The sequence below is a fragment of the Lygodium microphyllum genome, chromosome 30 (assembly GCF_053477565.2).
Source record: "Lygodium microphyllum isolate KBCC chromosome 30, Lygodium_microphyllum_v1.1.10, whole genome shotgun sequence".
NCBI lineage: Eukaryota > Viridiplantae > Streptophyta > Polypodiopsida > Schizaeales > Lygodiaceae > Lygodium > Lygodium microphyllum.
Window position 1 is genome coordinate 67,683,881 of NC_141164.1, and position 13,963 is coordinate 67,697,843.

Sequence of the window (13,963 nt, forward strand, 5' to 3'; positions counted from 1 at the left end):
AAATCTATCCATAAAAATGTGATATTTGAGAATCACTCCCAAAAGAATGTTGCCCAAGTGAAGGGCGACCATAAGAATGTTGATTAAACTCATGGTATCCAAAAGTTAACTTGTCTTCATAATTCTTTTCTTGCTGATTTGACTTATTAGCTTGAAATTTGCCATGATTAGAAAGCTCTTAGTGTGAAGATGCTTCATGATTTATTACCCCATGAGAAGATTGATACGGTTAAGTATAAAACTGTTTATAAAATGGTTCACATCCATGAAAATCTTCTTCCCTGGGGACTGGAATTAACTCTTGAAGATGATCATAATTCCTTGGGGCAAATTGAAGTTTTCCCTTGCACCTTGCATGTGTTGGGGCTATTTGACATATCTCCTTGACTCTTTTGATGGTTCTCTAACTTCAAAAGTTCAGGTAACGTGCTAATTAGTCTTCTTGATAGTGGTAGGACTATGAGTGGCTTGAGTAGAACAAATGGGGACTGAAATAGGGATCAATTTGTCACTTAATGTAGTAATGGTAGCTATCAATTGGTCAAACTTGGCCTCTATGGTTTGGCTTTGTTGATGAATTCCCATACTTGAGGTCCTTGACTTCTTGAGAAAGCTGAAAGTAATCATTGGATCCATGAGAACCACTAGTTTCAGCCACTTGACATGGGCACTTGGAACCATAGGGATGAGTGGTCATCAAATATATTATTGTGATCAGCTCAGAAGTCTGCAACATCATTAAATGAGCAGAAACCCTTTGGAAGCGCGCAGCTTCTTCTTAGTAGTTATTTAGGCCTTCACCTCTATTTTGGCCCTCTCCAGGGATAGGCATGTCAGATCAGATCATAGATGTATCCATGGTAAGGTTCATCATGGATTTATAATGATGAGGTGGTGGAGCACTTGGGACTGACAGAGGCATTTATATTAGGACACACACATATATGAACACCATTAATTTTTCACTTAATGTTTTCCTTGGGCCCCTTGATCCACTGTGAGTAACATGATACCTCTTGAGTTTTGAATTTAAAAGGACCAGTCATTCAAAACCATAATCATTCAAATACACCCAAAAGAGCTGCAGTAATAATACTTCATTTTGCATTGCATAACCTATTTCTGGAAACCAAACCAAGGAGTGTATGGAGCAGTGTTATCTCACAACATTGTTACAGCAGCGTGCACATAGTTTTGGACGTAACAAATTAGAAATAATACTCTGTATTCATGCAGAAACTGCTGCTTGGAGGAACAAGGGAGTGATCTGCTCACCTCACTACAAGGGGATCTTCTCATTGGATACATCAGGAATGAACAAAATGGGCAGCTTGTACCTGCATGTATCCAACAATCCAAGAATCCCCAGAGACGCTTACCTGCAGAACCCCCACCTTACAGTTTTAATCAATTGATATTGTACATGACAATTCGCTATCACGCCTCAGACAGCTTTCATATGAAACACCTAAAACAGCCACACATTGACTTCTTCTGTTTGGCCCTCAGATTCACACTTCTAGCACTGTTAACCTTCGGACTCACTACTTTGCGAACAGTATTCAGCATCTCAGTTGGTGTTGAGCGAACTTTATCTGCCACCTTCTTCACCATGGGGCTTAGCTTGGGGGAGAGGAGAGCTGACGGTCTGGATTTAGGAGAAGCAGCTGCAGACCAAGTTCCCTTCTTTTGAACTGCATCTGGACTATCTAAACCTCTTTGAGAAAATGATGAATCATAACTTTGTCCACCAGCTATATCTGTTCTACACAAGGATGATGTTCTTGTAATACCTTGAGAAGACGGAAACACTAAATCAAAATTTGCCTCCCACTTTTCTCCAGTGCCATAGTCAACTGAAGTGCTGCTGGATTGATATACAGGCATCGATGCCTTGAACAGGGCATTAGATTCAGGATCCACAAGGCTCATAAAAGATGGAGCTTCAAATAGTTCTTTTGTCTCTGCTACAAATCCCACAGTATCATCAGCAGAATAGCATGGATTCAATACCTCTTCTCCCTCCACCGGTATACTAAGCTCTGTGGCATTTTGCAGCATATCTGATGATAACAGTGCCATTAGAGAATTTGAAAATCTCTCTCTCTCTCTCTCTCTCTCTCTCTCTCTCTCACACACACACACACACACACACACACACACACACAAAGGGTAATTTAATTAATTACCAGAGACACACAAATACAAGTGAACTATATGACAAATATAAGAGTCACATTGAACTATACCATTGAGAAATACGCAAATGATGTATGCTGCAAGAAGAGGTGCTCTGTATCCCATAAGCACAGTGAGGAGAGTGGAACAAGCTGGAAAGCTATAGAAGGTTGTACTTGACTCTTATTTCAATGCAATGCTATTGTCCTTTCAATCAAGTGTCAGTGTCATTGTCCATACACACCAGAATGTGTTTATGAGTCCAAGTCTCAATCTTAGAACCTAATTCACTTGTGTGACAGTTGGTCTTGTCTACATTTTCCATCCCCCATAGCTCATGCCATGCTCTAGATCCACGTCTTTGACACGGTGTCAGAGCTCTGCTGAGCATGGCCCAGCTTAATCTAGCTCTCCTCCTTGCTCTCTCAAGCTTTCTAAACTTCAGTCCAGCTCAATGCTAGCTTATAACCTCATTTTCATCTCTACCCTCATTCCAGCTTTCATGGCTGCCATAGCAAAAACAGGACTTGCAGCACTTTGAGCACTTGTATCTCTCTCTAAAGGCATTATCTCTTCACGCTTTCTTTTGGAGTTCTCTCCCTCAACTCCATGTGCCCCTTCCTAGCGCGTCACATTAAGACATTGCATACCCTAGTACCCAGCATTGCAGAAATTGCAGCTCACTGCCAGAATCACGATTGCAGACTGTCGTATAGTCTAATCTCCCCGTGCGTGCTGCTGGATGCCTTGTAACCATAGGGCTTTGGAAGCTTGGTTCATAAGCTTCTTCCTCATTAGACGATTCTTCATATGAGTGCGTCTACAAGCTGCCCCAAGTGGAAAACCAGTCGCTTGCCTATTTAACCCTAATTCCACCATAGCCACTTCAACTACAAGCTCATTTCTCATCTCACTCTCTCAGTGTTTGCAGTACACTAAAGCTACTACCACTCAGATTTACTCAACTTCCAGCGAGGGCAATCTCCAAGAAGAAGATTTGGAAGTTCAAGCACGAACTATCAAAGTTCAACATCAAACTTCCACTACATAGTATCTCTTGATACTAGCTAGTGTTGTTTAACGCTACTATTACTTGTGTCTCTTAACACATTGAGGTACAACTCTTTTGCTGGCTGATTTTCTACTGATAAAAAATGGCAAAGCTCGAATAAATAGCTAAGTTCAATGGAAAAAGCTTTTATGCCTTGAAGGAAAAGACCATGTATCACCTCATGTGGAAAGACCTTTAGGATCTCTTTGAAGATGATGGAGGTGATGCAGACGGCGGGGAAGAAGATTCAGAAAGCGGGATCCTTGCAATAGCTCCACCAAAAACCAAAGAATGGAAGAAGATGAACGACAAGACACTAGGCATCATTGCCTGGGGACTAAGTGATGATGTGCTACATCATATCTCTGGCATCAGAGATGCTAGAACTGCTTGGGAGGAACTTGACAGGATCTTTGGTACCAAGCAAAGAATTCAAAGGTAAAATTACTCATGGAGTTTTATAAACTAGATATAAAAGATAGTACTTTTTGTTGAGAAACCCTTCACCCGCAGTTTGCGTTTTTGCGTTTTGCGTTTAGGGTTTGCAGCCCCAAAAAGGGGTGCCGTCCTAGACTAACTGTGCCTACTTATAGGCCACTCTCTCATTCATTCCTCATAGCTGATTCATTCAGTCCGTCACCTCTTCTCTCCAGCCTCTCCACTACCCTCACACCCCTTCAAGAGGACATTGCAGTTCGTGGTTGTCTTCATCATCTTCCTTGTGCTACGGCACCCTTGTTTCCTTGTATCACATTCACTCCATGATTCAGAACTTCATCATTCCATTCATCAGAGTTTCTTTTCTCTTCTCCATGTTTGTCGACTTCACTCCGTGTTCCTCCCGCAAACCCTACTGTCTCGCTGGTACGTTATCTTTTGACATGGTATCAAAGCTCGATTTGCTCAAATAGCGGCATCCACTTTTATTCTTCATCCGCTGCATCAAAATCTCGTTTTTGCAGGTTTCAAGTGTCTTCAGCTTGCTGTCCACACCCCTTTCACGGAGAATATCACAGTCTTAGCTGTCCCTTGCTATCATCTACAGTCTGGCACTTGTTTCCAGCCTTCAACCCGCAGTTTGCAGCTGTTTACAGCAAAGTGACTGTTGCTGATCACTCTCCATTCAGAAAACAATCTCGTTTTTGCAGATTTCAGGTATTTTAGCTAGCTGCCTACACCTTGGACGCAGAGGACATCACGGTCCAAGTTGGCCATTGCTGTCTACAACAGGCTGGCGTCTGTTTCCAGTCTATCTCACACTGTTCGGAGCTGATTTCAGCATATTGACTGTTGCTGCTGTTTTTTCCTGCGTTTTAAGTCTTTCTCTCACCTACTGCCTGCGTTTTTAGTCTTTCTCTCTCCTCACCTGCGTTTTTCTACGGGTTGCAACCTCTTATTGCTAGTCGCATCCTCCTCCCACTCGCAGCTCACTTCCAGCCCTTCTACCCCTTGAGGCCGACATTGTGGTTCATGCTTCACACTGCCCTCACACCCCTTGAGGTGGACATTGCGGTTCGTGGTTCATGGTGATTGATCTCTTTCTTCTTCAACAAGACACACTGTTATTCATGGCTTCTTTATCAACAGATGACCAGACTACTGGATGCTCCTACTGTGGCATCACCGAACACACTGCCGATGCTTGCTGATTTCGACCTTTGCTCCCCACCCCCTCGGAGTATATGCGTCTTCCACTAGGCACTCCTTGTGCTACCTCTTCTTTTTGGGCCATAAAGATTGTTCTGCATTGGCTATCAAAGTACTATGCTCAAGGCAATAAGACGCATCCGATGCGCACTAAGTCCTTTCGAGCACATGGAGGATCGATTGGTGCTATGACCTTCTGGAGATCGTCGCAATGCCAACAGTAGTTTTCTCCTACCTATTTTTGGTTACAGTGATTACCAACCGGTCCATGATTCTGTAGTCCGCCCCATCGAGAGACAGCAATTGTTTGATACCGTCTCCTCGTCAATCCACTCTTTCGAAAGACAGTGACTGTTCGACTCCTTTCTCTTCTTCGGCTACCCAGTTTGCTCCATTAAGAGACAGCGACTGTTGCCCACCTCTTGCTCATTTTGAGCTCCACCCTTCCCTACCCTCGACTACTCAGGTTTGAGAGAGCACCTCTGGGAGCTCTTCGGCACCCCAGATACCTTCTTCGACATGACCGACGGCACTTTCTCCGTCATCAGACATTTTGAAGTCCGTGATCCATGAGTTTTTTGATTCTCTATCTACTTCAAAGGGGGATGTTATTTCTTTGCTCTCAGAGGGGGCATCTATTTCTTCTTCGACTTCAGCGAGGGCCCCTCCACCTCCCACCTCAGAGGAAGAACCTACTCCACATGAAATTCTTCACCCATCCTCTACTTTCTTGGGATGGTTATCTTCGACCAATCATCTCTTCTACTGATACCCAGTATCTTCAAGTACCACCTAGATCGGGATCTCGAAGTTTAAGCCGTAACTTGGTGACGAGGCCTTTGTATTCCTTTTAGCATGGATGCATGGAGCTAGTGGCTTCTCTCGCGAGATTGTGTTTCGAGTTTTCCAGTTCACTCTGTCTACTGTTCTTTACTGCAGGTTCCCTTTTCGGTGGAACTCTTGGATCTTAGGGATCCTCTACATCTTCTTCCTCCTTTTCTTCTTCTTGGCTTGGTTTGGTCACTTGGTCAACATGAAGCCATCTCCCAAGATCGAGTACGGGCATATTCTTATGGTTCTTGGTACCACATAAAGTCCGACATTCCTCCTATGCATTGTATGTTTTTATCATCTTTCTACTAGGGTGCTTGGGCAAGTGAACAATTTCCCTACGAGAGATACTGTCTAAGTGGCACCTGCTGCATGAGCATTCTTCAGCATGTAGCATTGTATCTCCACCTCTCTTCTCTTATTCCCCTTTTTGGGCCTCTGAGAGGGTGTTGAGAAACCCTTCACCCTTTACCTGCAGTTTGCGTTTTTTACGTTTCTGCATTTTGCGTTTAGGGTTTGTAGCCCCAAAAAGGGGCGCTATCCTAGACTGAATGTGCCTATTTATAGGCTACTCTCTCTCATTCATTCCTCACAGTTGATTCATCCATTCCGTCACCTCTTCTCTCAAGCCTTTCCACTACCCTCACCCCCCTTCAGGAGGACATTGCGGTTCATGGTTCGTGGCTGTCTTCATCATCTTCCTTGTGCTATGGCACCCTTGTTTCCTTGTATCACATTCACTCCATGATTCACAACTTCATCATTCCATTCATCAGAGTTTCTTCTCTCTTCTCTACTCTTCTCCATGTTTGCCGAGTTTACTTCATGTTCCTCCCCGCAAACCCTACTGTCTCGCTAGTACGTCATCTTTTGACACTTCCATGACCATACATATTAACAAGTTCAAGAGTCTAAAAACCCAGCTTGCAACTCTTAAGAAGAATATTGATGAAGGTGAAGTAAAACCTGTACAACTTGCAAGTGTAAATAAGGATCCATATGAGAATCTTGAATCCACTCTAAGTAACGTTCCAAGTCTCTCACTTAAAGATATTGAGCACTCACTATTTGATGGAGAAAGCAAAGTTAAAAGCAAGGATGCAAAGGAACACACTACCAATAACAGTTTATTGTACAACCAAGGGCACTAATGGAGCAAGAGGCCGTGGTCGAGGACTCAGCACTAACAACAACAAGGATCAGATTATATGTCATTACTGTGGCAAGACTGGCCATACAGCCAGTGAATGTTTCCACAAGAAAAGAGCACAACAGATGCAAAATGATCACCACCAAAACTAGTTCACAAATGAAGAAGAAGAAGATATTTCCGCTACCATCAACAACTCTAACAGATTATTCTAAAGAATTTTCCATTGTATCTTCCCATAGTGGATTTTTTTTTCCCATAGTGGATGTTATTGTGTAAAAACCTACCAAGAATGTAAAGTTTCAAGCTTAACCTGACAAGGTTGACTAAGAGCAAGTCTCTTGGGCCATGTCTATATGTAGGGGGAGCAAAAGCCAGCAAGTGTAGAAACTCATCATTTGAGGGGGGTGTTGAGAAATAGGCAAATGATGTATGCTACAAGAAGAGGTGCTTTGTATTCCATAAGCACAGTGAGGAGAGTGGAACAAGTTGGAAAGCTATATAAGGTTGTACTTGACTCTTATTTCAATGCAATGCCATTGTCCTTTCAATCAAGTGTTAGTGTCATTGTCCATACACACAAGAATGTGTTTATGAGTCCAAGTCTCAATCTTGGAACCTAATTCACTTGTGTGACAATTGGTCTTGTCTATATCTATACCCTCATGAGTCTTGTCTACATTTTTCATCCTCCATAGCTCATGCCATGCTCTAGATCCACGTCTTTTGACATATATGACTAACATGAGTTGAAGAAACTGCAGCATGCCAAGAGAGCAAGTCATCACTAGTAAGAATTGTCTGCAAGCTCAATGATGCTAAACTGCCAATGAAGAATCCCCCTCAAACGGGCAATGTGATTGCACACTCCAGAAGCAAAATAAAAAATGAACACATTCCGAAAAGTCCAAACATGCCAGCAGCCCCAGAAATGCAAAAAGTGGAAAGAAACCTTCACATGTGGCTGCACAAAATCAGGCAAGTTTAACATTCCAAAAATGCAGTCTTTTGAACACATGGTGGGTCCAAAAGGGACCATAGTTTTCTCGCCACTAGGCAACAAAGAAAGCAATGATAGGAGGCCATTTCACTAGTTGTGCAAAGGAAGCAAGAGCCATTGGACATTTGTGCTTTGACAGTGAGAAGTGAGAAGAAGACTACTCAACAACATTCTCCAAATAAACACTTTGTATTCAAAAGGCGTTTTGTAAAGCTAGCCCACCTTCACCATAGATTTCCACCAAGCTTTTCCCTTGCAAATTCCCTAAGTGTGATTACCCTTTAATGCCAACCAATCCTCATCTTTGATAAGCAAATGATATATCTAATTTGCAGATGCATGGTCTAACTACAGTCACCCTTTGATTTTCTAATCATACCAAGGGCTATCCTGATTTAAGGGGGGAAAGGGCTGCAAAACATGCAAGGAAGCTGAAATGGTTTCCCATAAGTGATGATAGCCTCTGGGAAAAGGAAAAAACCTTCGAGCTGACTGAAAGGACATTAAAATGGGTCATGCAGTCAAAAGCAAATTAGCAATAGTAATCAGTCCAAGCCTTGCCATTCTTTTCACCATGATCCTAGTCTTCCCATGAAGAAAGTCTTGAAACAACCAACAATTCATCTTGTAAAGAATTAGCCCCGCAAGTGATTATCATCTAGATGCCAAGAAGACTTTGTAAGCACCATTTTCGAAGAATGGACTAGTGAGTCAGAAGCATGGAAGAGTTTAAATGAACAAGCCAATAAGAACTAATAACATGCTACCATGATGCTTGGATCTGATATTCCAATGCATGATGCTCTAGTCTTCAAGAAAGAATCTCGCGATAGAAACTGAAGGCTGCTGACCAATACACATAGCTTTAAACAAAGCCCATTGGAGTGCAATCACGTGAGTCTCCACATCTAAAATACCTCCACCACCCATTCTTTTTGTGGACAGATATGACTAAGAGATCCAAGAAATGCAAAATTGTGTAGAATTCTTTTTCCAAAGCATAAAGCAAACAGACTTGGTGATTTCATGCAAACTAGACTTCAACCAAGGGAGGAACATCAAATAATATGAAATCATTGGCACCATGATTGTCTAAGCCACTTTAAGGCGCACATGAAAAGGCCATTCTTGTGATTTCCAATAGACCAACTTGTTCGAAATACCCATCCAAGCAACTTCTTGGATAAAACATTCACCCCCAAGGGATAGCCCAAATGTCTCATGATACTGCCATTAGTCACCACCTCTCCTTGCCAACCCAAAGCTTGTAACTCCCACTCTGTATACAACTAATAAGAGCAGACTTGGTGGCATTAATATGTAGCCCTAAAGCAAGTGCAAACAAGTCCCATATCTCCATTGCTTTGCAATATAATGTATCATTAGCCAAGGCTTCATCAATCAAATCTTTCCTTGAAGGAAACAAACAAGCCCCTAACATCACCATTTGCAGCCAAATGTGATAACATTGTCAAAATAGAATGTGTGGCCAAAGCAAGGAACAAAGGGCCCTCTCTCTCTCTCTCTTTTTTCGTAAAAGGTAATTGTATTAATTACGAAAAAAAGGTACAAGTTTACATGATTACAAGATACACGATGGCTCTAAGCCATCGAGTTACAAAAGTCATGGCAAAGACGCAGAGGAAATTGCCATATGCCAAGAAAGTAAGTCCTCTCGAGGAAGTAAGTCAGAGTGCCGAATGAGATCTAACTGCCAATGCAGGAGACCTCTAAGCCTCGCAATGTGTCCCGGAACATTAGAGGCCGAATCAAAAAGAAAGGCATTCCGAGTGGTCCAATTGTGCCAGCAACCCCAGTATCTAAGAAAGTGAAACAAGATCTTCATATGCAACTGTGCCGGTGTGGGGTATTTGGGCCGTACAAAAACCCAATCAAAAGGGCTTAGCGAGAAACCAACCACTACTCACCAAACCGCTGACAAGAGTGACCAGATATACTTAGCGAGAGGGCAAGAAATAAATCGATGATGGGCAGATTCCACACTGGTGGTGCAAAAGAAACAATTGCCGTTAGAGATTCGACGCTTGGAAAGGGCGGAAGCAAGAGGAAGACCACCAATCATCACCCTCCAAAGAAAGACCTTGCATTTGAAAGGTGTCTTGTTCAACCAGCCCTCCATCACAGTTACCTTCCACCATGACTGAGATTTACGCAATCCCCATACAGTATTAGCTTTAGTAACCAACCATTGATGATCTTTAGTCAGAAGATGATACATCTGGTTAGCTGAGGCCTTTTCCAAATTCAACTGACTTGCAAGGTCCCAGTCCTGCCAAGGATGATCCAAAGCAAGGGCAAGAAACGGTTGTCTGCTTTGGAGTACTAGCAAAAGCTGTTCCCATAAATCACGGTATCCATGAGGGATTCTGAAGCGGCCTGTCACACCTAGGTTGCCACACAGCGAGAGAGAGAACGTGAGCGAGTAAGGGAAAGAGGTATCGTGTTCCTTGCCTGTGGACATGCCTTCCCTGCCCAACACGAGTCTGTTCCTGCTCGCGCGCTGCCTGAGCCCTTTCGTCAGTCCACTGCAGGGTCCGTTCTGCCCGAGAGAGAGAGAGAGGCCTGTGCCGTTTCTGCCTCCCGTGAGCTCTTAGCTCAGCATCTGACCGGCACAAGTAGTGATACAACATGGCTGGTTTGGATATGGCTTTTATAGACCAAAGGGTGGCAGCTCTTGGTCCGGATTCTGATACAGAGGAACTGGAGGATATGGTTCCTTGCACAGAGGAGATGCCCCCTAGTCCTGACTTCCAGCCTGCGGACAAACGCACCAAGCATACTTCGGAAGAGACAATGGATCATCAGGAACGTTCTTATGCTCAGGTTGCCTCTGATTCTGTGGATTCTCAAGATGTTGACTGGGAGCATTTGTTGGAGTTTGCCAACACTCTGCTTGGCGAATGTCTTACGCTCATTTTAAGTGTTTTATGAACGTGCTGTTATACTCTTCTTCACTGGTAGGATCCCAATGCTTTCTCGTATTCGCAAGTGGCTGCACAATCTGCTACAAGGGGAGTGTGTTGAAGAGATTTTTGTTGGGCCCCGAGGCTTTTATGAGGTGCTGTTGAAATCTGAGAAGTATCGTGCTGATCTCTTGTTTAAACTGCCATTGTTCTTTAATCACCGTTTGGTCCATGTTGTGCAATGGCGCCCAATGGCAGATTTTCAGCGCCTGCTTCAATGTGAATGCCCGGTGTGGGTTGAAGTGGAAAATTGTCCGGGCTGTCTATTGGCCATTGTTAAAGGATGCCATGGCCGTAGTGGGCACTGTTCTGGACCCCCCGAGCCTCAGGGCCATGAATCGTAACCATTTGTGTATGTTACGGGACACTGCTAGGAAAAGGCCTGCTTGGTTACGTCTTAATTGCTCTGGCATGCATCCTTTGCACTTTCGTTTGAAATGGGGTAACTTTGCAGGGCATTGCTTTTCCTGTGGAAAATTGGGGCATTTTATGGCCGAATGCCCAGAGAAGCAACCGACTTCAGATGCTGAGCATGTTGTGCTGCCCATGGAAGATATGGTGCTTGATGCTCCGTTGCAAGATGCAACCCAACCACCTAAAGTTTTGGATAAAGGTAAACAACATGTTTCGGGTTTGGATTCCCGTGGCAATGACTGGGAGATGAACGTGCAAAAAAAGGTAAAAGGTTTGATGCTGGCATGATGGATACTGTGCCTACTGCTTCACAAGATTCCATGCGTACTTATATGCGCAAGAAAGAAATGTTGTCTTCAGAGCGCACTACTCATGCTATGGTTTCTTCAGCTTCTCGCAATCAGCCCACTAGGAAAGTATATACGGATGGTCCGAAGGGCCCACCTGCTAAGTTGGCTTTTGATGCTAGAGGTAACGTGATTACTCCATGGGATCGTCATTATCCCCGTTCCATCCCCAAGACAGTGGATACACCACACCGTCTACCTCTAAATCTGGCCGTCAGAACTCTTTTGCCGTGTTAGCTGATTTTTTGGATGAGGGAGTCCTTGACATTCTAGCAAAAAATGTTAAATTGAGGCAAGCTTTGCCTCGTTCCTGATATTCTTTTTTGAATACACATGAAGATAGCCACATGGAATGTGCGAGGCATTTGTTCTCGCAATAAGCAACATGCCATCCGGAGTTTATTGCATGAGAATCAGTGGGATGTCTTATGTGCTGTTGAGCACAAGAGTCACGGTGAAGTAGGAAAAGTTGTGGATTGCCATGGGTTTCGCTTGTTTTATGCAGGGACACATGCCATGCATTATTCTGGTGTGCTTATGATTGTACATGAGAAATATCAGCCTGTTCTTATTAAAAATGATGTACATGGCCGTTTTGTGGTGATTGAAGTTTTATTTGAAGGAGAGATCTTATGGTTACTTGGGCTCTATGCTCCAAATGATTCTTTATCCTGCCGGGATCTTTGGAATACTTTGCAGACCTCCTTATCACTTGGCAGACAGGGTTTTTTGATGGGGGATTTTAATATGTGTGTTGATTCTTCACAGTCCACATCAGAGCATTCGGTGATGGATGCTCCGGAAAGTCATGTGTGGAATGCGTTTGTTTTTGCCGTACTTAAGCAAGATCTATGGTCTTGGCTACACCCTTCTTCTACAAGGTTTACTTTCCATTCTGCGCAGTATCCAACTACATGGTCGTGGTTGGACCGCATGTACATCACGTAGAATGATGATTTTATTCCTGAGATGCTAGAAATGAAAGTGTTGCAGCAATATGCCTTGTCGGACCATTTCCCTCTACAGCTTGAGATGCTTGCACAACCCATTGCACCTTTTAAGCAATTTCTGGATAGACTCCCTTTGCGTTTCAACTCGTCTTATTTGAAGCATTCAATCTTTCAAGGCTATATGCAACAATTGATTGATAGATTCTTATTGGACTTCTCCTCTGAGGGCAATGCTTCGTTTGAACGATTGCGCTTTAATGTGCAGCGGGTTGTGCTTTAATGTGCGCTTTAACACACACACACACACACACACACACACACACACACACACACCGACCACTCTACAACACCCCACCCCCAACTCTACCCTCCTACCCTCGCCTTTAGCTCCCCCTCACTTGCCTTGCCCCTGCCCTGACTTGGAGACTTGGACCTGCTTTCAACTCCCGTCTTGCCCCACCCTTGCCCTGACTTGGACCCGCCTTTCCCCTACCTTGACTTGGTCCCCTGACTCAGACTTTGACTTGCTCTCATTTGGCTTGCCTTGCCTCCAGATTTATCACTGCTAAAACCATGGATCTGCAAATTGGAGGGAGGGGAAGAAAATAGAGAAAATAAAAGTAAAGATTAAAATAATCACAAATAGATGGCGGGCGTGGATGCAAACCTAGACACACAGGAGAAAGCGTTGAAAATGCTGATCAGCAATACCAAAAAAAACCCTAGACAACAACATTGATCAAGTGCAATGTGGCAAGCTAGACAAAACAACAAAACTTGAAAATGAAGCTGAATAATGGAGGAATGAGAAAATAGCCCTATTAACAGAAATCCAACAATTAAAAGAGGAGATTGTGACGCTAAGAAGTAGTGGACGAGAGGAAGGGGAGATCCAAGAAGACATGATTGCTGCTATAAAGGAGGAAATCACCAAGGCGGTGGATGTTAAGCTTGAGGCTACACAAAAAGGATGGGTAGGGGTCGTGCAAAAGAACATCAAAGTGATGGAAAAGACAATCAAAAGAAGGAATTGCACATGGTCAACGCCATGCTTGACGAAGAGAGGATGAGACAAGTGAGGTGATTGAATATAAGGGTAAATGGAATACCCAACAAGGAGGGCTCATTGCCCGAGGAGGATGGTAAGAATTTGTGCATACACCTTGGATGCAAAGAGGAAGATGCACTTCCCTTTATCAAACCCTAGGGAGTTGGTAAAAAACCGCAAAAGAGCATACTCCTCTTGAAATTCTCAAATGAGATGGAGAGGATGGCCTTCATGAAGAAAAAGGCCATACTACGTGGATTCCCAAGGGATCCCATCTATTTGGATGATGATTTTACTAGGATGCAAGTGGAACATAGGTATGCAAGTATACCCAAAATAATCAAGGCCAAAAAGAAGGGCAAG

The 13,963-nt window shown here is 43.5% G+C and overlaps 1 protein-coding gene across 1 annotated transcript in view; it reads right to left on the reverse strand.

Annotated features, from left to right (window-relative positions):
- Window positions 1-1,091: 1,091 nt before the first annotated feature.
- Window positions 1,092-13,963, reverse strand: part of LOC148009959 (uncharacterized) — a 63,215-nt gene continuing 50,343 nt past the window's right edge. Inside the window, exon 5 of the mRNA XM_087672500.1 lies at window positions 1,092-2,063. Coding sequence (XP_087528626.1) covers window positions 1,456-2,063 — 608 coding nt within the window. The 3' untranslated portion in view covers window positions 1,092-1,455. The remainder of the gene's footprint in view (window positions 2,064-13,963) is intronic.